This window comes from Protopterus annectens, chromosome 1.part0, assembly GCF_019279795.1.
Source record: "Protopterus annectens isolate FY-2018-M chromosome 1.part0, PAN1.0, whole genome shotgun sequence".
Classification (NCBI taxonomy): domain Eukaryota; kingdom Metazoa; phylum Chordata; order Ceratodontiformes; family Protopteridae; genus Protopterus; species Protopterus annectens.
The window spans coordinates 18,139,084-18,164,569 of NC_056725.1; the positions used below are offsets into that span (position 1 = coordinate 18,139,084).

At 40.0% G+C, this 25,486-nt stretch overlaps 1 protein-coding gene across 1 annotated transcript in view; it reads right to left on the minus strand.

Moving 5' to 3' along the window:
- ERCC2 (ERCC excision repair 2, TFIIH core complex helicase subunit) overlaps nucleotides 1-25,486 on the minus strand; it is a 2,230,202-nt gene that overhangs the window by 293,600 nt on the left and 1,911,116 nt on the right. The window contains exon 18 of the mRNA XM_044070725.1: nucleotides 7,134-7,226. Within this exon, the coding sequence (XP_043926660.1) occupies nucleotides 7,134-7,226 (93 nt within the window). The remainder of the gene's footprint in view (nucleotides 1-7,133; nucleotides 7,227-25,486) is intronic.

Consider the following 25,486-nt stretch of genomic DNA (forward strand, 5'->3'; position numbering starts at 1 on the left):
TTTGGGATCAGAGGAATGGGGTAAATACATAAAGGAGTCCTGGGGTCCAATTGAGGGAGACAGCATCGGTGACTTCCTCTCTGGGGGGGGGGGGTCAGAGTGAAGAACTTGCTGCACTTGTAGTTGTGTTGGGAAGCAAGTCTGGCCCAAACAGCCGAATATCTGCTCTGTAACTGCCGGACTGAAGGACCACTCCTTGAGGAAGAAGGCTAGACCTGCTCAGTTGTCTGTTATCACACTGGACTTGCCCATGATATGCATTGTTACTAGAAAGCAGTGAGAAGATATCAACCATTGCCACACTCTCATGGCCTCTCGACATAATAGGTAAGATTTGGTTCCTTCCTGTTTGTTGATGTACCAGACAATTGCCATGCTGTCTGTCTGAAAGGATATCTCATCAATGGGAAGTGTGTTCTGAAAGGCCTGCAATGCCAAGAGGCCGGCTCATCTCCAGTATGTTGGATGTGAAGTCTAACCTATGACTGTGACCATGTGCCTTAGACTGTCTTCCCCATGTAATGACCCAACCAGCCCCAAGTGGAAAGCGTCTGTGGTCACTGTGGCCTGGGAGAAGGAAGGATGAAAGAATGTCCTCAAGAGACATGTGGTGACTACAATCATTACTGGATGTGTGATTTGCAGATTACTGTTAAGATTACTTGGCAAGACATAGGTTGTTATCTTATCGACTACTGGACTCCAATAGTCCACTGAAGAGCTCACCATGCAGTATCTGGCTAGGGGAACCAGGATAATCGGGTTGTGTTGGGAAATAAAAGCACTTGTGTGGTCTAGCTTGCTTCATATGCTATGTGCATTGAGGAGGACAGAGGCCAGTGTAGGAAGGGAACAGTTCTGATGTTAAGGAAAGAGTGGTTGGGCCTGGGTTGCATCTGATGTTACTCCTAAGAAGGAATATGAAGATTATGGAGGATAATCTGAAGAAGGTCTTTGGTGTTTTTAGGCAGATAGAAAAATGTTTCTGAGTTTTTGTAATCATAAAAAGAGTGATCCCAACAGTGGTGAGCTGGGGAATAGTTTGGTCTGATTACTGGAAGTTTGTGGTGGAGTTTATTGGTGAGGAAGTTACAGAAACAGGGTTAATGCATATTGATATGGTGATTGGTTAGAAAAGAGCTTTATGAAGGTGTTTGTTATTGGTTGTAGGGGGTGAGGGAGGTGAAAGAGAAAAGAAAAAGGAGGTAGAACAGGGTAAGTTGTGGAAAAAGGAACATTTCACTGACTGGATGTGTGTTGTGTTTGTACAGAATTTTTTAAGTAGGAGTTAAGACTTCCAGTAATATTGAAGTACTGACTAGGAGGGCAGTGAGATAATGAGTTTATGGTGGTGTCATTTTAAGAGGTGTGTCTTGAAGATGTGAAAGTGGGTTGAGATCAGAGCAAATATAATGTTGGGTCTGGTGGGGTGGCTGGGGAATTGGGGATGGAAAGGGTTAAAGACCATTCAAACATGGCTTCTTATAGACCCACTTCAATTTTAAACCAGATTATTTTTGTATAAACTAGCTAAGAAAATGGCAAAGATGTTCCACAATTTATAGATATGTATTGGTGTGGTTTTGAGGAGGCAGGCAAACATTTGGCAATATTAACAGTGAAGAAGAGTGTAAGAAACCACAACTATTGTGTAGCAAAGAAAGCATTTGCTACAGTCAACTAACATTTTAGGGCAACAGTAGCATTTGCATTCATTGATAAAGTAACAAGAGATAATTAGGAGAATATATGAAGGGTCGGAGGCAAGAATTATGGAGGGGGTTCCTCTCCAACAAGCTGTGTTTGAACAGAGGAACAAGGCAGGGGTGACCTATTTCCCTTTGTTATTTGATTAACATCTGCAAGCGCTGGAAAAGAAAATAAAGAGCTCACAAGTTCAGGGATCAAAATGCTGTGGCACTCAAGGAAAGTCAGCTTTATTTGCAAATGACTGTGTACTTGATAAATTCAGAAAAATGACATTTTTGTGTTGTGAAACATGTTGAGAGGGTTTCAGATCTTTGCAAGATATAAATTAAATGAAGCTAAAACAAAGGCTATAGCGGTAAACTATGTACCCACATGTGAAATGGTTCAGCAATACCAATATTTATGTGGACATAAGATGGAGTACTTAGGGGTATGGATTAAAAATAATTCTATTATGGCTGCTGGGGATAAGTTGGAAGGGAATAAACAAAATATAATACAAATATTGAAAAGCAGGAAACTTGTGATTATGCATAAGAGATTAGTAAGATATTTATAGTCCCTTTAGGTTTACATACAGGCTGAGTGTATTTTTATCAACTCAGCCAGTGGAAAAGTTGTGGATTATAATTAACGAACACTTGAAGGAATTTATTTGGGAAGGGAAGAGGACAACACTTAAGTGGGATATGCAAATTTTCCCTACAGATGATTTGAAAAGATAATTTACAGCAACAAAGTTAAGGCTCATATTCATAACATAAGAAGAAGGGTATAAATCAAACTGGAAAGGGATGATGATGAAACAGGGACGTTTGAAAAGCAAGAAGACAACATTTTGGATGCATGTCCTTAAGGAGAACAACAACCATACAGAATATAATGTTCATAAAATTGCAGAAAGGACTTAGCCAACCTGGGAATGCAGAAAAGAGATTTTACCAATAGGGATGACTGCAGGTAGGGAGTATAGAAAATAGACAAAAGGATGCTGGAATCTACTAATTGAGATATTTAAAAACAGGTAGGAGCAAACTATTGTGGGAACAATATATATAGGGAAGGAATGTGGTTTAAAAGAAGACAGGACTTAAATGAGCTATGTAATGTCTGACTGAAAATTACTGGGTAGATTAAAAGTGATGTATAATGTTTGCAACTGGGAGTGTGTCAGTGTGTTTTGTTTTCATTTATATAAATGTATGATTGCTTATGTCAGTACTGCGGTGGTGGTGCTGCGGTAGCGCTGTCACCTCACAGTTAGACGTTGCACGTTCGATTCTCAGAGTGTCTTCTGTGTGTCGACATGCGTGAATGGGCGTTCCTTCGTTGAAGGTTGTTCATTAGGCCTGGCAAGCCAGCACGTAAAAATCTACTGCCAATCATTAGCGGACCGGAGTTCCGCTGTGGTGACCCCTAACCGGAAAAAGCCGAAAGACAGTTTATGATTGCTTATGTCATATGTGATGGTTTAATAAAGATGTTTCTTGCTTAAAAAAAGGCAAGAATTGAATAATTTATGTAATGTTGCTTAGGTTATGATATATAGCAATGTATGTGAAGCATAAAGTTTGTTAATTTTAACTTGTTAATACAGTTTGATTACTTTATATAAATGTAAATGTGCCTATGTCACAAATGATAATTTAATAAAGGTGTTAAAGGGTGCTGGAATTTACTGGAGAAAACTGGCAAATGAATCAAGGAACTGGGAGCGAATAACTGGAGAGGAAAAGGCAACAGAGTGGGAAGACACCAAGTAGAAATTTGAACAGCAGTTTGGAGATTGCCTTCCTTACAATGGACAGTAACAGACTGCAGGCAGAGAAGAAAAAGGCAGAGGTGTGCGACCAGCTCTGGCAGATGTTTTAGTTAAGCCTCCAACAGAAGCTGCTGTGAAAAAGGGATAAGTAGTAATGACATAAAATATAAGTATAAGAAACCATCAGAGGAGGTTAGCAAAGAAGGAGAAGACAGACTGGAAAGACAACATATATAAAGAAAAAGGAGAGTGATCAATATAATCCCGGGTTCAGGAGCTTTTGGATTTTATTACCCCAAGCAGGCACAAGAAAAATGTTCCTCAGGTAGAAAGCAAATGCTGGAGAAGTGGTATGTAACAGAATAAAGTGGGAACGTTTTTTAGAGAACCAGCAAGCTGTCACTTTTTTTTTTTAATTACTACAAAGTACATTGTCAGAGAAGATGGGCGAGCAAATGGCTGGAACTAAGGAAATTATTACTATGAGCTGTACACAGGATCTGAATTGCCCAAACGTTGTAAGGACTTACTAAATTTAATGCTACTGGCTGCCAAAAAAGCAATTACTGGAAAAAAGAAGTCAAAATATAAACCATTTGTAACTAAAGTACTGAATATTGTAAAGGAGATAAAAGAACTGGAGGTGGGATCTTTACAAGAGGGAAGGAGCAAATGTCATAAAAGTAAATGGAATTTGTGGGAACAATACATGCGAAAATGTTCAGGAGGAGGAGTGAGGTTTAGCAGAGGGCAGGAATTGAACAATTTATGTTGTTGTGTCTTATTTATTTAACATTTGTTAACCAGGAATGTCTGACTTGGAACAAAACCAATTTTTTTAGTGGAAGCCCGGGGAGAAACATTCCAGACGCATGTCTTTGTAATGTGGGGGGATACCGGAGCACCCGGAGGAAACCCACATGAAATTAGGCAGGACATGCAGACTCTGCACAGAAGGCACTCCAGCCGAGAACTGAACCGGGGAACCTCTTGCTGTGAGGTGACAGCACTACTGCTGCACCACTGCACTGTAATGCTGGAGTGAACAGTTGTTAGAAAACATGTACAATGCATAAAATAATGAAAATGTTATTTGTTTTCTTTTCTACTAATGTGTGTGTATGTATGTCAGTGTTAAAATAGTAAGAATTCAATAAAGGTGTTCACTGAAATTTTACTTTGCATATAAATTTGATGCATCAATTCACCTTTTTTGATAAAAGTTTTCCTTTGGAAATCATTTTAAAAGTAGACTGCATTTGTATTTTTATATTTGCAAATGCTGAGCTATACATAAGCAAGAGCTTCTAAAATATTAACTAAGGAGGTCTACACACAACTCTTTTAGCATACTCAGCAATGTGGCTTCAAGAAGAGATGAATTACTCCAACAGTCATCCCCCCCCCACAAACATTATCCATCATACAGATCGTGACAAACTTACTTGAACGGTCTTCACTGAGCTAACCTGACTGATGACCATAAACTCGTGACAGATATAGCATGTTATAAACTGTCCACTACTTTACAGAACTGGATTAAGGTATACTGGGGCAAGTATCTGTTCCAGGCTATGATAAGCAGCTTTTCCTCCCACCCTATATTGGTCAATACGTGGGTGCTCTCCATGGATCTGCCTTAGGGACCTTTTTATTTTTCTGCCATTGTCAATATCTTTAGAGTTACCATGTCCAATGTCCCTGCTCTGTTCTAGACGACTGGTATGACCGCATGGGTTTCTGACAAACCACCACTTCAAATCAGGACCACCCTAACCAAGCATGTTAACACAATCTATGCATCATTTAATACCCTGGGAGCCCCCCTCAACTCCAAGTAACAGATGCAATGATCTCTGGCACAGTGTTTCTGTTATGTTTATGATGCCTGGGTCACTGGCTTGCACAGGTGAGATTACTGTGGTAACTATTTCAAACATCTAGATCTCTGGCTTCAGCCCCAACCCAGTAAACTTTCTCATTCCATCTTCACGCAGAAGCCAACAAGCTCAGAGGCTATTTGGTATCATAAAATAGCCCATCTCCTTACCTAAACCAAAGCCTCCATAGCAAAGCCTGTGTTCATACACTAATAGAACATGACTTACCACTAATTACTGCAGGCTCCTTTCACACCTGCAATAAATTCACTGATTACTGCAGGCTCCTTTCACACCTGCAATAAATTCACTGATTACAGCAGGCTCCTTTCACACTTGCAATGAATTCACTAATTACTGAAGGCTCCTTTTACACCTACAGTGAATCCACTAATTACTGCAGGCTCATTTCACATCTGCAATAAATTAGTTTATGTTAAAGAACATATGCATGATCTAAGCCCTTTGGCATAAATGCAACTAGGTTATACTTAGCTATCACAAGATACTACCCACTAAGAAGTCTACACTCACCAGCCTTGTAAATAATGTGTACAATTGCAAGAAAACAGGTGATTTCACTGTTCTATTTTTTTAACATAACAAATATTATGTATTTAGCGACTGAATTTTTCAGTAGCTATAACATTTTCTTTAGAATGGAAGAACTGTAGTAATACATGAAGCAAAACAAAATAAAAAACTTTTGTTTTATTGAGATGGTAATGTATGAACAATCTTGTTCACATATCTAAGAAGAAGATTGCAGTAACAAAGCTCAGCTATCCAAGTAAGAGCTTTCATTCATAGTATCTATGAGTTATTGACAGTTTCATAGATATTTTCCTTCATTTAAGTCATCTGTGATGATGTTTAGTCCCACTTACCACCACACTATGAAGAAAACAACTTTACATACTTATTGGCATAAAAGCAAATCACAAATTTTACCAACTAACTCAGATGGCCTTTTGCATCCTCCAAAATATAAAATACAGTTTCATTAAGTATCAGAAATTAAAAAGTAGCAATCAGTCTCTTAAATGAAACATTACCTAAGTAATACATTAACACCCCACCCCCCTCCCACCAAAAAAGCAGCGTTCACAGCTTACGGATAGTGGGGACAAGAAAGTCTGTCTCATCATTCCTTCAGTGCTTTCAGAGCTTCGGACAGAACTGACCAGCTTTAAACCCTAAATGCAGATGGGGCTTGGACGATACAGGACATTTTTATGATAACATTTATAGTGAGTTGCAGGCAAAAACGTTATGAAGTTATTAAATGAAGGAATAGGAATACAGTCTAGTTACATTCTGGACAATACCAAGGCTAATGGGGGGGGGGGCAAACACCCCAAATCAGACACAGATTTTAAGTATTACTCTTATAAACTTAGAACATTGCTGGGATAAACAGGTTTTAAAATAGCATGCATTTTCTGAAGGATATGAAGTCTGAAACCCTAATGTGTGCCATTTTGGTGACTTCAATCTCTAACAATGTGCAGAAAAACACATTTTATGAGGAACAGACTAAAAATACAAGTAAAAAATCTGGACATTGTGATGAATTCTTGAAAATTGAGAGGTATGCATATATATGGTAAATAAAGGCAGTAGATATACAGTAGTTATAAAACAGCTTCCTCTTTTTGGTATAAAGATAATGGGTAACGCTGGGGCCTGTAAATGCTAGAAATATCTTTCTCTGTCTTTACATACAGGTGGTTACCAGAAGGAGCACATGTTATAACACAGAAAGAAAGAAATTTACATACTTCTTGGTACTTCTCCAGGGCCATACTGGTCTCAGCTGCATCCTGTGTCTCAATGAATATCAATTTATTCCTCTGAATGTTCTCCAGAATTCCCTAAGAGAAACAGAATTAATTCTGATGAAGCCTTTGCACTTATGCATCACTTTTTATACATTGCAGCTGGTAAAAACACATTATGAAATGTTATGAACTATAAAAGGAACTCACCATAAAGTAGCTCTTTGACAAAAGCTGCTGGAGCACTTCAATACTTTGTGGTTTAGCACAGTCATAGGTGTAACCAAGCATACCTCATGATAACCCCTGGTGTACAAAAACATCTGTGAGGGCAACCTTCTCCCCAAGTTAAGGGCAGTAAGTACTCTAACTTTGAACACAAGAAATAAAGTGCCCACAAGTGAAACAGGAAGTATAATACTGTGCCTGATGGGAATTGTGCTTAAACTCTGCTATAAGTACTTATCATGTGATGCATCTTTCAATATAATTAGGAAATGTACCACTACAGAATGGATTTTTTTGCTTTGGGAGTATGATGTACGAATATGAAACTTCCTATTACACCTCTAAACACTGTTGCTAAAACCATCTAGGAATAGTTTATTTGACCAGGATCACCAATGTCAATGCCATTACCTTACAATGCATCTCATAAAAATGGCCACTTCATTTACTTAGTTAATAATGAAAGCAGAATTTGTAGCAAGTACTGTTCTAGTAACCCCAGAAGATCTACGACTGATCCTCTTACTGAAGAGGATTAGCTGAGGATATTGAGAAAAGCGAGAGGAAAGACTTCAGGCAGTGATGGATTGCCAACTAACCTTTGGGTAATTGACCAAATAAATTACAAACACTTAACACACTCTTCCATATGGTACAAGAAAATTAAGGAGGTTCTTGCTTCAGTGACTTGGGTAAGTAATGAAAAGGGAAGGATTTAACTTTACCATACTCTCATAGGCCTATTTTAGCATTAGATCGTGACTATGAATTGTTTATATCAGTGTTGATAAAAATGCGTGTGTTACTGAATGGCTTTAAATCTACTGTTGTTCAGTTGAGGTGCAATGGCTGAATGATATTTCAGGCTGCAGGTCTTCCCCTCTGATGTACAACCTTGGAGTTGGCATATATAAGCTGGGCCCCCCACACCCAAACACATACAGTATGGAGGTGGCAGGGAACTTGTTCTCCAAAAAAAAAAAAAGGCTTCTTTTATGATCACTGAAGATAAGTTTTCAACAATTTGTTTTTCAGCTAAGCAGCATTTTATTTAAAGCCAGTCTGTTGATAACCATGAATACAGAGAAAAAACATTAGTAAAATATGTACCTTAATTAACGGACAGTGATCAATGGAGGTCTTCAGGAAGAAGGCAAACTTTATGTAATATAGTGAAACAGAGCTGTCAAAGAAAATAGCATAAAAGCATTGGAGGTCACTACTGACTGAACTTAAAAGCAAAAGGTCTTTGACAGATTAGAAGGGTTTTGATACTGGTGTTGAGTGAGTTTGTTTTTTCATGTGCATCAGACTTGATGCAGGAAAACTACACAGCATCCAGTGTCCCATTCAAAGCTCATGTATGAATGTCACAGTCCTTGAAGCTGTCCAGGGGCACAAGACAGTGGTGTCCTTCCTTTGTGTTTGCTTTGCATTTGTAAACTTTGGCAGCAATAAGGACATCATATTTGATGGGGTATATCTATGACAATGAAAACATTTTTTTTCATTGTTTATGGGCAGCAATACAGAAACTCTAACAGTTTCTAGGAAGTGGCTCAAACGGTACAATGAAACTCTTGTTTGTAAGGTAAAGACAAATATACCATTCATAAGAGATGCTAATCTGCTCACCAATCCAATGAACATCAAAGACAGATGGAAGAAGTACTTCCAACAACGTCTGAAAGAAACCCCACAGAAGTTGTACTGCCCCATGAAAGAGGAGGAAGGGCTCCCTCAAGAAAGATTAAGAACAACACTAAGGAAAACGAAGTCAGTGAAAGCAACAGGCTTAGATGAAGTCATGGCATTTTATTATCAAGATATTGGGTGAGTTAGAGAAAAACTGGTTCCTGAGGGTATTCACTGAAGAATGGAGAGATATATCCCAGATGACTGGAGAATAAGCATTCTAGTTCCAGTGCCAAGAACAAAGGGGACATCCACAAATGTAGGCAGTACAGAGATCTCAAACTCCTGTCACACTGCATGAAACTACTGGAGAGGATGACAATAGATATGCAACACAGCAGAAAGTAAGATGGGAAGATAAGCAGTTTGGATGTAGAGCAGGATACAGCTCAACCCACCCAATGTTTGCAGAGACAGATGGACAGACAGACAGTGGAGAAGCTGAGGATGAGGAAAGAGTAACATTTGTAATTTGTGGACTTGGAGAAACCATATGACAAGGACCTAAAAAAGTTGACTTGGGATGTTTCAGAAACATTGGTAGAATTAGTACAAGACCCCAATGACACAAGTGTGAACTGTGTTTGGACTTACAGGGGGACTCCCAGTGGGAGTGGATGTGCTTCAGGGTTTAACTCTGAGCCCACTGCTATGGATACTGGTGATGGGCTACACTGGCAAACAGGATGGAAGGGACAGGTCAACAAAGCTGCTGTATACAGATAATATGGCACTATGAGCAGACTCTAAATAGGAGCTTCAGCAAATGATAGGGAAATGGTATGTAAAACTGAAGGTGCATGGGATGAAATTGTGTACATACAGCTGTTATGTCAGCAAATGAGGAAACCAGAAGAAGCTGAAAATTGAGATATACAAGAATACATTGGAAAAGGTTAACATCCTCAAGTACCTGGTAGCAGTGGTTGAGGAAAAGGGAAGTCTGAATGATGAGGTCAAAGCTAGAATCAGAGGTGCTGCAACCGTTTGAGACAGAGTGTCAGTAGCAGTGAAAGCGAAAGAACATGAAAAGTTAGGTACATAAAATAGTGATGTGATCAGTGTTGCTCTATGGCACAAAAACCTGTGCAGTGAAGACAGAGCAGTTGAGGAAGCAATCGATGATAGAGATGAACTGTTTGATATGGGTGGTAGGATGCACACTGTGGGACAGATGAAATGAGGACATTAGAGTAGAAGTCAAAGTAGCCGCAGCTACAGAAAAGATCAAAGAGAACAGATTATGGCAGTTCATTCACATGTGCAGAAAAGCAGAAAATTATTTGATAAAGCAGATTTGAGAAGGACTGGAAGAAGGCAAGAAGTGACAAGGATGTCTAACAAAGAGATGGATGGACTGAATAAGATAAGATCTGTAACAGTCAGGCATGAATGTTGAAGGTACGAGAATGTGCTGAATTAAGAGAGGTCAACATCTGATAGGGGGGTCTATATTAGGTTGCCATAAGGGATTTTCAGCGAAAACCTACTCATCAACACATAATCAGCAAAAACCACTTCTACGATTCGCAGAATTTTGCCAGGGCAATGAAACAACTGCCCCGCAGCACAACGGAACCCACAACCAACTAAATCAAACCCACTCAAGTGGGAGGCTTCACCCCCCCAACTATACATAACAACTCCAAGATCACACTACAGTGGGAAAAAGGGCAAAGTTGTATAGCTGGCCAACTACTTCATTGCCCTGGGAAAATTCTGCAAATCACAGAAATAATTTTCAATGATTATGTGTCAATGAATAGGTGTTCACTGAAAAATATCTTTTGGCAAACTAATATAGACCCCTGATGTTACCCTGCTCCCCATGACTCATCTTGAAAAGAATACAGAGGTTTGGTTTTCAATCATGGCTAAATTTGGTAAAATGTCAGGGTATAAGACTGGTATGAAAAAAGGCAGTGGGGTAAAATTAAGATTTCTCATTAAATGTGAAACAGACATATCTCTACTTTTTGGGTATTTGCCTACTGCAAAAACATATGGAGATTCAAAAGATTTCTGTTGAGTTCCAGCCCAAGTATTTTCCATCAAGTCCAGACAGTACCTATTTTTGTTTTACATTTGTACATGCGTTTCTGGTTGAAATTCCAGTGTGCTTCAGAAATATGAGATTTTGTATAGGTTCATAGGTTGGTACTAGGCTATCGGCCCTAAGGCCTATGCAAGCCTAGCCATAACAATTCCCTGGAAATTTTTTCCCACAGTAGTTACTTCTCTGGGCCCCTGTCTAGCAGGGCGACTGACATGATCCCCGGGGTGGATTTCCTATCTCCCATCCAATCATCAAGGTTCCTTTTGAAGAGGGCCAATGAGGCGCTCTGCTTGACATGTATGGGCAGTCTATTCCAGAGTATGGGGAGTCTCTGGGTCAGGAACCTATCCCTCCAGCATGCTTTGTTCATTGTGATAAGTTTTTGATCCCTGGAGCGTGTGGCTCTGAGGGATTGGGATTTCTTTAAGTGGAGCATGTCCAACAGCTCAGGGTTTGACATGGCCTTGTATATTAAGCAGAGATCGCCTCTGAGTAGATGATATGCCACAGAGTACAGCAGGAGTTTTTTTTAGACGGTTAGCATATGGCATCTGCTTTAGGCCTGTGATTCTTTTAGTGAGGTATTCCTGTGGCCTTTCCAGGTGTTGCAGATGTCTTGTGAGGTACATGCCAAATGGGGCATTATACTCTATAATGGGTCTAATGAGGGATGAGTACAGTGGGACAATGACCTCCTTTTTTCTGGATGAAAAGCCCTTGGTGATGAGGTGTGCCACGTAGAAGGATTTCCCGACTGTTGTCGCGATGTGGTTATCGAAAGTGAGACCACTGTACACTTGTGTCCCTAAGTCTCTCATCACACTTTTGATGTTTAGTGTCCTGCCACCTATGCGGTAGTTCATGGGTACATGTTTTTTCCAAAGGGGATAACTATACATTTCTTGGTATTAAGCTTGAGCTCATGGCTCTGGCACCAGGCATCTGTTTCTGTAAGGCCCTTTTGTAGAATATCCACATCATTTGGGGATTCAATAATGGCTCCCAGTTTGTAGTCATCTGCAAACTTTGTTAGCCAGAGTCCCTTAGTGTTGGCCTGTACTTCAAAGAAGTAAAGCCAAACAAGAGTGGTCCCAGGACTGAACCATGAGGTACTCCACTTGTCACTTGTCTGGAGCTGGATTTGGAGTCGGCTACTTTTACAGTCTGGGTTCTGTCAGTAAGCCAGTTGGCAACCCATCAAGTGACGTAGGGATGTATGCCCAGCTTAGTAAGTTTATCTACGATTCCAGAATGGGGGATGGTGTCGAAGGCGTTGGCGAGGTCCAGATAGGTTGTGTGGACCACCTTAACCTCATCCACAGCTCTGGAGACCGATTCGAAGAAGTCAATCAGATTCAGGAGACAAGATCGGCACTTCACAAACCCAAACTGGGTGGGGTCCAGTGTCTGGAGGTTGCCAATGTCTTTGTTTATAAGTTCCATGACAATGCATTCCATGCCCTTGCAGATCAGGCTTGTCAGACTGATGGGACGGTAATTCCCGGGATCCAAGGCGGATCCTCCCTTGTGGAGTGGGATAACTGTAGCTGTGCACCACTCAGTGGGTACGAAGCCTGACGTGAGGCTATGATTAAACATGATACTTAAGTGGGGGTGCCAGTTCATTTTGTAGTTCATGTAGTACACAGCCTGGGATGTCATCTGGTCCCATGGATGCTGTATTCTTAGCTTTGGAGAGTGCTGTTTCTACCTGTGTGGCTGTGATTATCGGAATTTGGCAATCTTTTGGTATTGAGATGGGCCCTTTAGGTGGTGAGAGGGGAGTGAAGTTGGCACTAAATCGATCTGCCAGGATATTGGCAATATCCTTGGGATCAGTATATTTAATGCCATTCTGTTGTAGCTCAGAGCAGATCTGAGCATTGCCATTTAGATTCTTGACATAACTATAGAATGCCTTGTGGTTGTCTTTGGAATCTTTGGCAATTTTATTTTCGTAACTAGCATTTGAGGATTTTATGAGTGATCTCAGCTTCTTACTGAGGCTCGTGAGGGAGTTTTTTGCATCCTGGGATTTTCCTCTTTTTCTGCAATAGTTTCTTCCTTCTGTTGTATAGTTTGTTTATAGCAGGGGACCACCAGATTGGCTTCTTTTTTTTGGAGAAGAGCATCTTGGTTCTATTTGGGATGGCACGATTCATGCACGAGTGGATGTCCTCGTACAGTGCCTTAGTGTAGGATTATGCAGTCGAACGTCCAGATCCCGTCTGCGTGGGTGTTGTGAAGTTTGTCACTTCTGACTTCAGTAGCATGAAGTTGGCTTTGGAAAAGTTTTTTAAGGAGGTTTCCTTACTGGGGGGTGGAGTTGGGATGAGGATGTCAAGGGTGATTTGCTTATGGTCAGACCTGACCAATGAGGGGGTGATCACTGGTGTGGAGCATCTATCTCCCATGTTGGTAATGACCAGGTATAGGATACTGGAGCCCCTGGTGGGACAATGGATTAGTTGATCCAGGGTGTTGGAATTTATGAATTCCAAGAACAGTTGGGAAAAGGAGTTGGCACCACAGTAGTTTTCCCAATTAATGGCAGGGTAGTTGAAATCACCTAGTATTGGGGTGTTTGGTTGTATCTTAATATTTTCCAGTATGTTTAGGAAGGTGTAGTGAGAATCTTGGGGTATGGTGGGGGGTCTGTAGCAAGCTACAATTTGGATTGCAGTCTTACCTAGTATTAGTTGCACCTGGAGAATTTTAGATGCACTGTGTTGGGCAACTAGGCTGGAGGTGTGAATATCCTTGGTGAAAATGGACACTCCTCCACCTTTAGTGTTTCGGTCTTGGTTTTGTGGCCGAAAAGTGTGGTAAGAATTGTAGCCTGATATTGCAGGGGTGCTTTCTGGAGTCTTGAACCAGGTCTCAGTCACTGCACAGATATCAATGTTCTCCATTTTTAGGAGTGCCTCGAGAGAGTGCATTTTGAGGTTTAGACTTCTAGCACTGAGTAGCATTACCTTCAGATTTTGCATGCTTGTATCTGTTACGGTGGTGGTTTTATCCTTTGAACCTTTCCTAAAAAAGGCACTATAGGGGTGGCAAGAGCTTTAGCCAGTAACCTGAATCCCAGGGGTGACAGGTGCAGACCATCTCGGCAAAGCATTGTGGTTTGTCGATCATGTCTTCCCAGGCATACAAATACTGGATCCCCTTTGAATGACACCAGAAGCTTAGCCAATTGTTGAAGTCAATCATTTTGTCCTTATACTGTGGTATCATTCTGGGCGAAGGCAGGATGCTTCTCAGGGCTAGGGTCATACTTGCCTGGGTCATATGATCCAAGAGCTCTTCCATGTCTCTTTTCATGTAGTCCAGGGAGGTACGTCTCAAGTCATTTACTCCAGCATGGACAATGACAGAGTCATATTTGTACTTGTTGTGGAGTGACTTGAGTGCATGCATTATGTGGCAGATCCTGGCACCCGACAGGCAGTTGACTGTAATTTTCTCCTTGTTCAGCCTGGTGAGTGGACATCATTGCTATACATTTCTAAAAAAATGATTACCATTTACTACAGGGTCTGGGCCTGGGGCCATGTTTTCGCTGTCTGTACTTCAGTTTGCATTTGAAAGTTGATATCCCAGAATTCCATCTGAGTGGGCGGGGTTACAGAAGTATGCAGATTTCATGTTAATTAGCATACAGATTTGTACATATTTTTCATGGGCCTTTGTCCAGATTTTCAATGCTTCCAGGTTGAGAGGTATGATGACTCTGATGTTCGGCATACAAGACACTAGTTGAAATATTAACAGCAAAACCACATGAAATGATTATGAACTACGCTCCCACAATACTGATGCTGCCCTCTCATTCAGGGTTACCTAGACACTTCACTCTCCCAGCTCGTTCATAGAAAGAAGCCAACCGTGCCCCCAAGTAGGCAGGATAACCACTATCAGCTGGCATCTCTGCCACGGGATGGTAGGAAACTTAAGGTGCCACAGGATAAGCTGAATGATTCAAAAGAGATGCATGGTTTATTTTTATTTTATTTAACATTTGTTAACCAGGAAAGCCTGACTTGGAACAAAGCCAATTTTCAGTGGAGGCCCAGGGAGAAACACTCCAGATGTATGTCTTTGTAACGTGGGAGGAAACCGGAGCACCTGGAGGAAGCCCACACGAATGCAGGGAGAACATGCAGACTCTGCACAAAAGGCCCCCCAGCCAAGAATCGAACCAGAGAACCACTTGCTGTGAGGCGACAACACTACCGCTGCACCACTGCACCGTCCAAGCTCCCTTAGTTTAAGATCCCTGTCCTAGACATGTACTTTGAAATATTTAAATAAAATACCCTATATCTAACATCTACATTTAAGCATGATGCTCAGAGTGAAAAAAAAAGAATTAAAAGCACATTACTTAAATCACTTTGATAGGTCCAATTTCTGATGTACTTCTGAATGTAGAATGAGTTGCAGTGTGTTATAAAACAGGGCGCAACAGTCTTGTACACTTAACTGACAAAAAGCCTCAGGCAATTTTTTTGTTACCTGCTGGAGATAGTAAAACAGCATAACTCAGAGGACAACTGCTTTTGTACAAGAAAGACTAAAGGAATATATTGGGATCAAATGAAAACAGAAAAGTAACTGGATTCTATGGAACAAACAAGGACATATATGGGGTAATAATTTTTTTTTTTTTTTTTTACAGATCCCTTAGTGCAGCTAGGACTATACAACTGGCATAACTCCTGAAGCAAACCCCACCCTCACACCCAAAATAGTTTATTAGAAACAAGAAGTGCCATTCCAGTAACAAAACGCCTAGTAACCAGAATGAGTAACACCTTGCAGAAATAAAACTGGAGATGCTGGAGAAGAATAAAAAAAAATGGAGGGCTATGTTGGAAATTAAACTAGACAAACCAATGTGAAAATAGATGCGTGTGCTATCTAGAAACACTGGATAAGGAGTTTTAAGACTTGTGTTGAATTGCTTCCACACGTATTCTTATGAACCCCAAAGGGTGCAAATGATGCTCCTCAACATAAATGCATACATATATATATATATATATATATACATATATATATATATATATATATATATGTATACACACACATATTGAGGAGCATTAGAGGCACAGAAATTCACATTTTGGCCACATACCAATTAAAAACTGTAGCGGGATTGCTGCCTGGAGGTTTAAGTATCACTGACTAAAATGCTTGTGCTTTCAGCATATATAAAATGAATTGTAAGGTAGCAACTATGAGGTGGCATCATTATTTTTAACACTTCAGGCAGCAAAGAAAAACTATGACACAAACTGAATTCTGCATCAACACCTACAATTAGATATGGGCTTCGATTAGTGGATGAATCAGACAATTATGGAAGCTGCTTGGCATAAAATCTATGGGAATATTAAATGTCTAAATGGTTACCATGGAAACTATATAGAGAATGCAAATCTGAGATAGTATTAAGTTTGCTGACTGGGATTAACCTCTTCAGCTGTGTTCAGTTTAAAGTGGGAATGTAAGGAATACTCATTTATTAATGCGGAAGAACCTCATAGGCATTTTTAAGTATTAAATCAGAGTGACAGAAGCACACATCAAGACTGACATCAAGAGCTCAAATGAAAGGGCTAACAGAATGTCAGCTGTTCAATTAATCTGTAATTTAAATCAGTTTTGATTGCAAGCTAATAAGTGCCCATGAATGAATACCAGGAAAGATGAATATTCAACAGTAATAATAATATATTTGTTGGGATATTACTGTTCTGGGATGAACTGTTAATACTATGAATCGGTTAAAAAGGATTACAGGCACATTTTGCTTTTTTCTTTCCTGCTGAAAATAAAAATATAGTAATTGGTGGAGGGAGGTGTCCTTAAGTGACAGATTGTCACATTTTATGACATTAAAGGTAGGGTCACTTCTGCACCACTTTGTAATGTTGTGTGTCATTTAAACAGCTACAGTGTGAACTTAGAAGCAGAGAAAGAATCATGTAAAAATAGGGATTAACAGAGATGCTGACTGCTACCATGAACATTTTACAGCACAAGCTGGGAAAGAAAAAGATAAGAAAATAGAGGATAACGTTCGCTTAATAAATGAAAAGTACTGGGCAAGTAGTGACTAAATATGGATTTATAGGGACTTTCATTGTGTTTTTTTTTTCTTCAGTGCATATCAGTGTAAAAATGAAATAAAACTGTTTTGACCACACAATGTGAGTGCCAACTTGAGGTCGAGCATGTAAAACCATGATCGTTCAGTACAACTGGCACAGACGCAATTCAAACACAGCAAGTACAAACAAAAATAAATGTAGAGTCCTAACTCTTATGTATGCCAATTGCCCGAGAAGGAGTTTAGAACTTTAATATAATAAAAAAAAAAAAAAAAAAATGAGGTAAACATTATGACCTTACTCTGGAGGGAATGGCAATGAGGCTGAATGGTCAAAGAACAAAATACATCTACAGTATGAACTTTAGTGGAACAAAAACTGTAATAATGGATGTTTGCCAAAACTTAATCTGTAAACAAAGACCTGTAAAAACTCAGAGTGGAAAAGACAAGTACAGTAGCAGATGAGAATGTGCACGACAGGAATTAAAATGAGAAGACGGGCATGGGTGCTGGAACCACCTCACTTTCAACAGCTGCCCAATGCCCCCTGAAACTGTTGTTAGCATAAAAATTACACGGAAACATTTTCACTGGAGCTTCAGAGGCAACCGCAAGATTAGGCAGCCAGAAAAAGATGGTTTGAGTAATAAATCGTATTATTTTGACTGAGTGAGCTTATAGTAACCATGGAAACACCTGTACAAGTGTTCTTTTGAATCAAACCGATCAACTTTTCCTCAAGAAATTTAGGCAAAGAGAAAAATAACGGGAAATGAAGATTCAAAAACAGGGACAATTTTTAAATATTAATTCATTAAAAAATTTAATAGAGCAGTTTATGCATCAGCGTGCATTTTGTGAACAATGAGAATATGAAACTTTAATGTCTGGCATTAGTAACTGCCTGTGATCCTCAGCATACCTCTGAAGTTTTGCTTTAGAATTCTGGATAAAACCAAAAAATAATAATGGGAGGATAAATGCTCAAAATCAGGGAGAGATTTAAATGTTTCTTGTATAAACTTAGAAAGATGTTAGAATGACAAATTTTGCATTAGCATGCGTTTTCTGAATTTTTTATTATTTAGTGGGCACAATGCCCAGTGGTTTGCTAAAAAAACACACATTTTATGAGGAACAGACCAAAATATGAGGTAAAATGGAATGTTTTGCAAAATTCTGGACAGTTTATTTATTTACTACCGTTTGCTTACCAGGTAAGTGGACTAGTCTCCTGACTCATTTCAGCTGCAACCTAGGATCAAGAGCACTTTGTAAAGACAACAATTTACACAGGTAGAATAAGATATCGCATTCATGTACATACTTTATACAGTTGAGAGGTGTGTTCTACAATTAAAGTTTGATTTCCATAAACTGGTGCAGACCCTGCATTTTTATTGCCTTTCACCCACTGAGTACAGGGATAGGCCTTCTTTGGATCTCCTGTCTAATAGCTTGTTTTAGACAGTCTTTTCCCCAGAGGTACATTCCACTGGAGCTACACGGACTTCCTGGTAGCAATCATGTTGCTGTATTTAATTATCCATTCATTCTCTTAGACCCACGTTATGCTATTTAGGATCATTAAAGGTTCATAGGAAATTATTTGGCTAACAGCTCAAGAGCCCTTACAATCCTAGCCAGTTTTACCAAGATTTTAACTAATTTTGTGCGTGTGACTTTACCGATCAACAGTGAACTATTTAATAATTAACCTTATACTAACAAATAATGTGTGTGTGACTTTACTGTTTAATAGAGTGCTTTTTGTTTACATAGTTTTATATGTTTTACTGTATAACTTTACAGTTTAATAGTGTGCTTTTACATGTTTTTACACATCTTTGTATCTACATCCTTAGCTGTCTTATAATAGGAATCATATTACCCATATGTCAAAAGGCAAGGAACTGTTATAATAGACAAGACTTTACAATGTACCTATGTCTTGTAAATACTACTCTGAAGTGTGGAGCTTTTCTCCCTGGGCCTCCACTGAAAATGGGCATATATCCAGTTGGACCAGCCCGGTCAACAAATGTAAAATAAATAAAAACAAATAAATTTTCTATCCGTAGGTGAAAAATAACAAGGATCAGCAAGCAGAGTTTTAACAATTTTTACAGACTGCCTCTGTTCACAGGGGACACGGGCATCACACCTCAGGAGTGAATTTGCAATTTCCCATCCACTGGTCCAGATTGTGATTGAAGATGGTCAAGGAAGCCTATTCCAGAGGAGGGTCAAGCTCTGGGACAGATTATCTCTCTCTCCAGGATAATCTATTAATGTCAGACATTAGGTTTAGATCTTTGAGCAGGTAACCCTCGTGCAGTTAGTTTTGCAAATATGCAACACTTCCATCAAGACTGTTTCAAAGACTGCCTGTAGGTCTAGCACAGATCACCCCTTAGTTCAGTAGGAAACTGAATACAGTGATAGGGATTTTAATCAGTCCTCATATTACCTGTTGTTCATATCCAGTGTTTTTTTTTTTTTGTGGGAAACCTCTGAAGATGCTCCAACTGTTGCAGGTGCCTGGAGACGTATGTGTTGCAGGGTGCATTGTACTCGATTATTGGTCTGATGATGGCAGAGTACAGTTGTACTATGACATCCTTAGATGTATATGCCACGCCCTTGCTTATAAGCCGAGCCATATAGAAGGATTTCCTCACCACTGTGGACACATGGGGGTCAAAGCTCAGATTACTTTCTGAGTACACAGATCTCTCACCACTGGGTCCACACTTAAGGGGGTGTTATCAATGTTGTAATCTACAGGGGTATTTATTTCCCAAAGTGTATTACTACTCACATCTTCTCATTTAGTTTCAGGCCATGGCTCTGACACCTAACATTAGTCTGTGTTAGACCTTTCTTGTAGGATATCAACATAATTTGGCGGGGGGGGGGTCAATGATTGGGGATAGGCAGTTATTTCCTGACAAGCTGTGGGAGTAAGACATAAAAACAGTTTAGATTCATACATATTCCAAGTCCAACAAGTCTTATGACCATTCATGCCTTGCCAGTACCCTCGTCTCAGGCAGCACCTCCTTTCCCCAGGAAGGCCATACCAGTCAGACCCAGAATAATCTGTGGATACCCAACCAGTCATCTAGTTTATGTTTAAAGTAAGATGGTGAATCACACCACTTTACATGTAAGGAAAGTTTATTTCAATGGTTTGGGAGGTGCTGCCTTATAAACATGTTTCTCTACTGTGCTGTATTTATCTTTTGGTGAATATTTATGTCCCTGGTTCTATAGATTTGCAGAGAAACAGAAGGTCCAGGTCAACTAGCTCTCCCTTCAAAAGTTTATAATAAACCGAAAAAAGGGCTATAGCTTCCAGCCTATCTTGGCAGCTCATGGAATTTAGGCCTGTGATTTTTTTTTGTTTAGGTAACTTTGGGTTCTTGATAATTGTCTGACATAATTAATAAGATACTCCCCTAAGACAGTGTTGTATTTGACAACTGTCTTGATTAGTACTGAGTATAAGGGAGTGACTGCCTCTTTAAGAATGTGATGATATTCCTTTGGCGATTAGATGGACAAAATAAATGGATTTCCTGGTAGCCACTGTCAACTGACAGTAAAAAGAGAGGAAGCTATTAGCCCAAGATAGCTCACATCCATCTCAAGAATGATAACCCATGTGCCAGTTCAGACAGGAGTGGCAGCACAGGATCTTAGGTTAAACATTTTGAGAAGTAGCTCTGGAAAGGCATGCTTAGCACTACTTATTAAATGACAATGTACATTGGCTAAACGAAAGCATTTTGGTCTTAGAAATTACCTTCAACACAGGCTCCTTTCTGAAAATATGGAGTTTTAATGGATTCAGGAAATTTGTGGACCTTGGACAAAAGTCTTTGAGGAAGAGTTAGTACTGAATTTGTTTGCTAGTATGATGGCAATGTCTACTTAGTCTGAATGCGAGCTACAATTTTTAATAAATTGATATCAATGTTGGCATGTTACTCCTTAGTTTCCTAATGCAGCTAAAGACAGATTTAAAGTTATCCTTAGCTAACAAAGCCAGCCTGCATTAAAGAATTGCTGTAGTAGACCTTACAGTATTTTTCAAGTTTTTAATATTTTTCACATTATCTCTGACATGAGGGTTACTGGATCTACTGAATAATTTGAGGATTGTTTTTCTTTTATTGTAAAGTTTTTTATGTTGTAGGATCAACAATTTGAACTGTTTCAGAACTTCTCATAATATTTTGTTTTGCTTGGGACTGCCAACACTATACATTTATCTGCATGAATGCAGAACTCTATGAAGCTACCTGCTGTCATCTTCAACCTTGATGCTGAAAACAGTGAATTGTGAAAAAATCATTATAAAATTGGATGAAGTTAGTATGTCTAACATCCTTTAATTCTGAGATAATGATGCAGGGACTTTACCGATTCAGAAGGTGGAAGTCACAAGTTTACTGTCCAGCTTTACCAGGTTAAGTGCATGAAGAGGTTATATTTACAAGGATGTGACTGAGAATATTTACTTATTCAAGTGGGTCTGTCAACTATCTGTTCCAGGAAGTGTTTGCTTAACAACTTCTGGGCATACCCTACACTAGAGCTATAGGTGTTCCAGTTTACTGAGGGGTAGTTAACATCTCCCAATATAAGTTACGTGACTTCTAACATGTTTAGAAAATGCCCTGTGGTTGATAGTTTACTATTAAACTTTTGTGAATTTCTCAAGTCGAGGATAATTTTGAGGTGCACTAGTCTCAGATCTCTCTACTATGGGAACTTACTTGTTTAAACACTGGTTCAAACTGGTTATGACCTCTATATCTGAAATGGTTCATAACTCTGTTTAAATACAGTTGAATGTGAACAGTTCATCTGGCAGGAAAGAGTCCAAACATGGTTTAATGTTTGGCTATTTGCAACTTCCTTAACAAATGATAAACAACTGTAGAAATGTCATCATGCAATAGACAGACAATTCTGTGCTGAGAATGTGCTACATGTTTTCAACACAGCTTTTAATCTGACCTGTGAACACCAGAAAATAATGCTCAAGTTCGATATCCCTTCAGGATGTGTCACAGCAAACCATCCACTGAACTGTCCCTCAGCTAGTTTTTGACATGCCCCAATAAATACACCCACAGCCGATATGTTTGAATAGACTGAGTACCTCCACCCAAAAGCACTGTCAGCAAGATTCATGAATTACTATTAAAATATGTAAAAAATTTTTGCTCAGTAGCAGAACTGTTTAGCTGGCTGTGACGGATTCTACAACCATCTACACATACAAGGCTGATAAGTACATTTTTAGCATTAGATCTATTTCAGTGATAGTTAACAAAACTGTACTACATTTATTTATTTTTTTCATTGAATACTGATTTAATATTGGTGGTCTCTCTCTCTGCAGTTTATTGTTTCCCCCTCCCACCCAAGTGTTGTTGTATTCTTAAACTTGGCGGCTTTGGAATTGCCTGCCCCAGCTGTAAATTTGTCGTTGTACACTCCTTCCAGCCCCATCTAATTTGCTCACTCAGCTGAGTACAGTGAGATCATTTGGGAAGGAATAGTCACCCCCTTGCTCCTTTAGTTCTGGACACACTTACCAGTCTCATATCATCATCTCTGTCTACTGTGTACAGAGAGAGGATTTGGGAAGGCCAACTCCCTTAGTTTCTTAATCTTGAATTATCTTCTGTTTCCTCCCTCTTCACTTAAAAAATTACACTTTATTCAGGTGCTCTTACTCTGTGTTCTTCCTACTTAATTACCTTATTTTGCTTTGCTGTGTTCTCTAAAGTGTTCAAGTGCTCTTATTCTGCTGCACTTATTACTGCTTTGCACTAGCCTGATTAAATTTATCTGCTATTCCAAACATCTTAGTTTTGCTTTTAGCACTTGTGCTTCAGGTCAGTAATTTAACATTTTAGAAGGTTTTGTGGTCTACAATCTTGTGGACAAACCCTTATCAAAACCCTCTCTCCACAAGTCCACCAAGTATTCAGAACACTATGTCTGGACAGTTCCCAACAGTTTCTCCTGCAAGCCTAGTCAACATGGGCATATTGAAACAGTGTAGCAACTGCCTCATGTACACTGATGGCCCTCTTCCCTAGCACATAATTCTTTTACTTGTGAGAAATGCATCTACATCAGTAACTTGGAATCCATGCTCTCTCTGTCAGTACTCCTGACAAAGAAGAGATGCTAGCACAAAGACCACCACACCACCCACATCACACAGCCAAGCACAACACACACCCACCTATGCAGAGGTGCTCAATACAAACTTACCTAAACAACAGAGACCTCCAAAACAAACTCACAAACATTCCACACACAACACCAAACACATCACACACAGCAGACAACACACGTGTCTCAAACACAGCCCATAAGGCATAACAGTAAACCAAATATACTAGTCATTGGCGACTCAATTTTGAGACATACAGATGTCCCCTCACCAAGCTCAACCAAGAGAAGGTCACGGTCAGTTGTCTGAAAGGCACCAGAATCCGCCATATCATTCACGCACTTAAGTCTCTCCACAACAGGTACAAGTATGACTCTGTCACTGTCCATGTTGGCGTGAATGACTTGAGATGTACTTCCCTGGACTATGTGAAGAGAGACATGATTGAGCTCTCAAAGAATGTGTCCCAGGCAGGTATGACCCTAGCCTTAAGCAGAATCCTACCTTCACCAAGAATGATACCACAATACCAACAAAAAATAACTTGAGTTCAACAACTGGCTTAATTTCTGGTGTCTTTCCAAGGGGATTCAGTATCTGTCTACCTGTGAAGACATGGTTGACAGGCACCGATGAATTGACAGAGATGGCCTCCACCTGTCAGCTCTGGGATTCCGGATCCTGGCCAAGGCTCTTGCCTCTCCCATTGTGCCTTTTTAGGCTATGTCTCAAAGATAAAACATCTGTCAAACAGCAAACCGAAGGTCATTCTGATTAATGCTAAGAGCCTTAACTTGAAAATGCACTCATTGGAGGCTCTCATAGGTTGGTACTAGGCTATCAGCCCTAGGGCCTATACAAGCCTAGCCATAACTATTCCCTGGCTATTTCTTCCCACACTATTTACTTCCCTGGACCCCTGTCTAGCAGGGCGACTGACGTGATCCCTGGGGTGAATTTCCTTTCTCCCATCCAATCGTCAAGGTTCCTTTTGAACAGGGTCAAAGAGGCACTCTGCTTGACATGTATAGGCAATCTATTCCACTCCTCATCTCATCTCCTCGCACTGGAAGATCCCAATGTCTGTGCTGTCAAGGAAACTTGGTTCAGAGCTGTGGAGAGCACCACTGCTTTACCAGGCTATACCTCATTCCACACATACCGACCCCAAAAGGAACTTGGGAAGACAGTCGTGGAGTCTCTATCTTCATTAAGGACAGGACCACCTCCAGACTGGTTTGCCAGCATGACACACTGGAATTAATCCAGGTACAACTGACAGTTGGCAAGACACCTAAGTTATAGCCAGCTATAGACCTCCCCCACCCATGACTCAGGACACCCACTCCTCCTACCTGAACCTACTTGACTCCATCAAGGTACTCCCTAACACCCTTATCCTTGGTGACTTCAACTACCCCACCACAGACTGGGTGAACTATTCTTACACTAATGTGCTCACCCAACAATTCCTTGATTTCATCAGTTCTAACGCACTAGACCAGCTTGTCTCATCACCCCACAAGGGGAGATAACATTCTGGACTTGGTTGTCACCAACATGGGTGACCGCTGCACCACTCCCATAGTATCTTCTTCCCTGGTGAGATCAGATCATCGGTCTATCTCATTCGAAGTTTCTATTCCACTCAACCCCCCCAGCTGTAACCAGGCTAAAAAACATCTCAAAAGCTGACTACAACTTCCTAAGGGAGGGTATCAGTAGCTTCACACCACCACCCCCCCCCTCACAGGATGCAGACAACTATGCTGAAGAGTATCCCAGTGCAGTATACAAGCACCTGTACAACTGCATGGACTCAGCCATACCCAACAGAACTAAAACCTGCTCCTCAAGGAGATGCAAATCTGTCTGTTGAACATCCTCCATCAACAAGCTTTACAACAAAAGGAAGAAACTGTTGTCCAAGGGTAAAAAGAACAAATTCCAAATTGGAAAAACTCCCACCTCAGCCTTAACAGGCAAATTAGATCACTAGTGAAAACCTCCAAAGCCAATTATGAATTGAATATAACCTCCGAAACAAAGGGAAA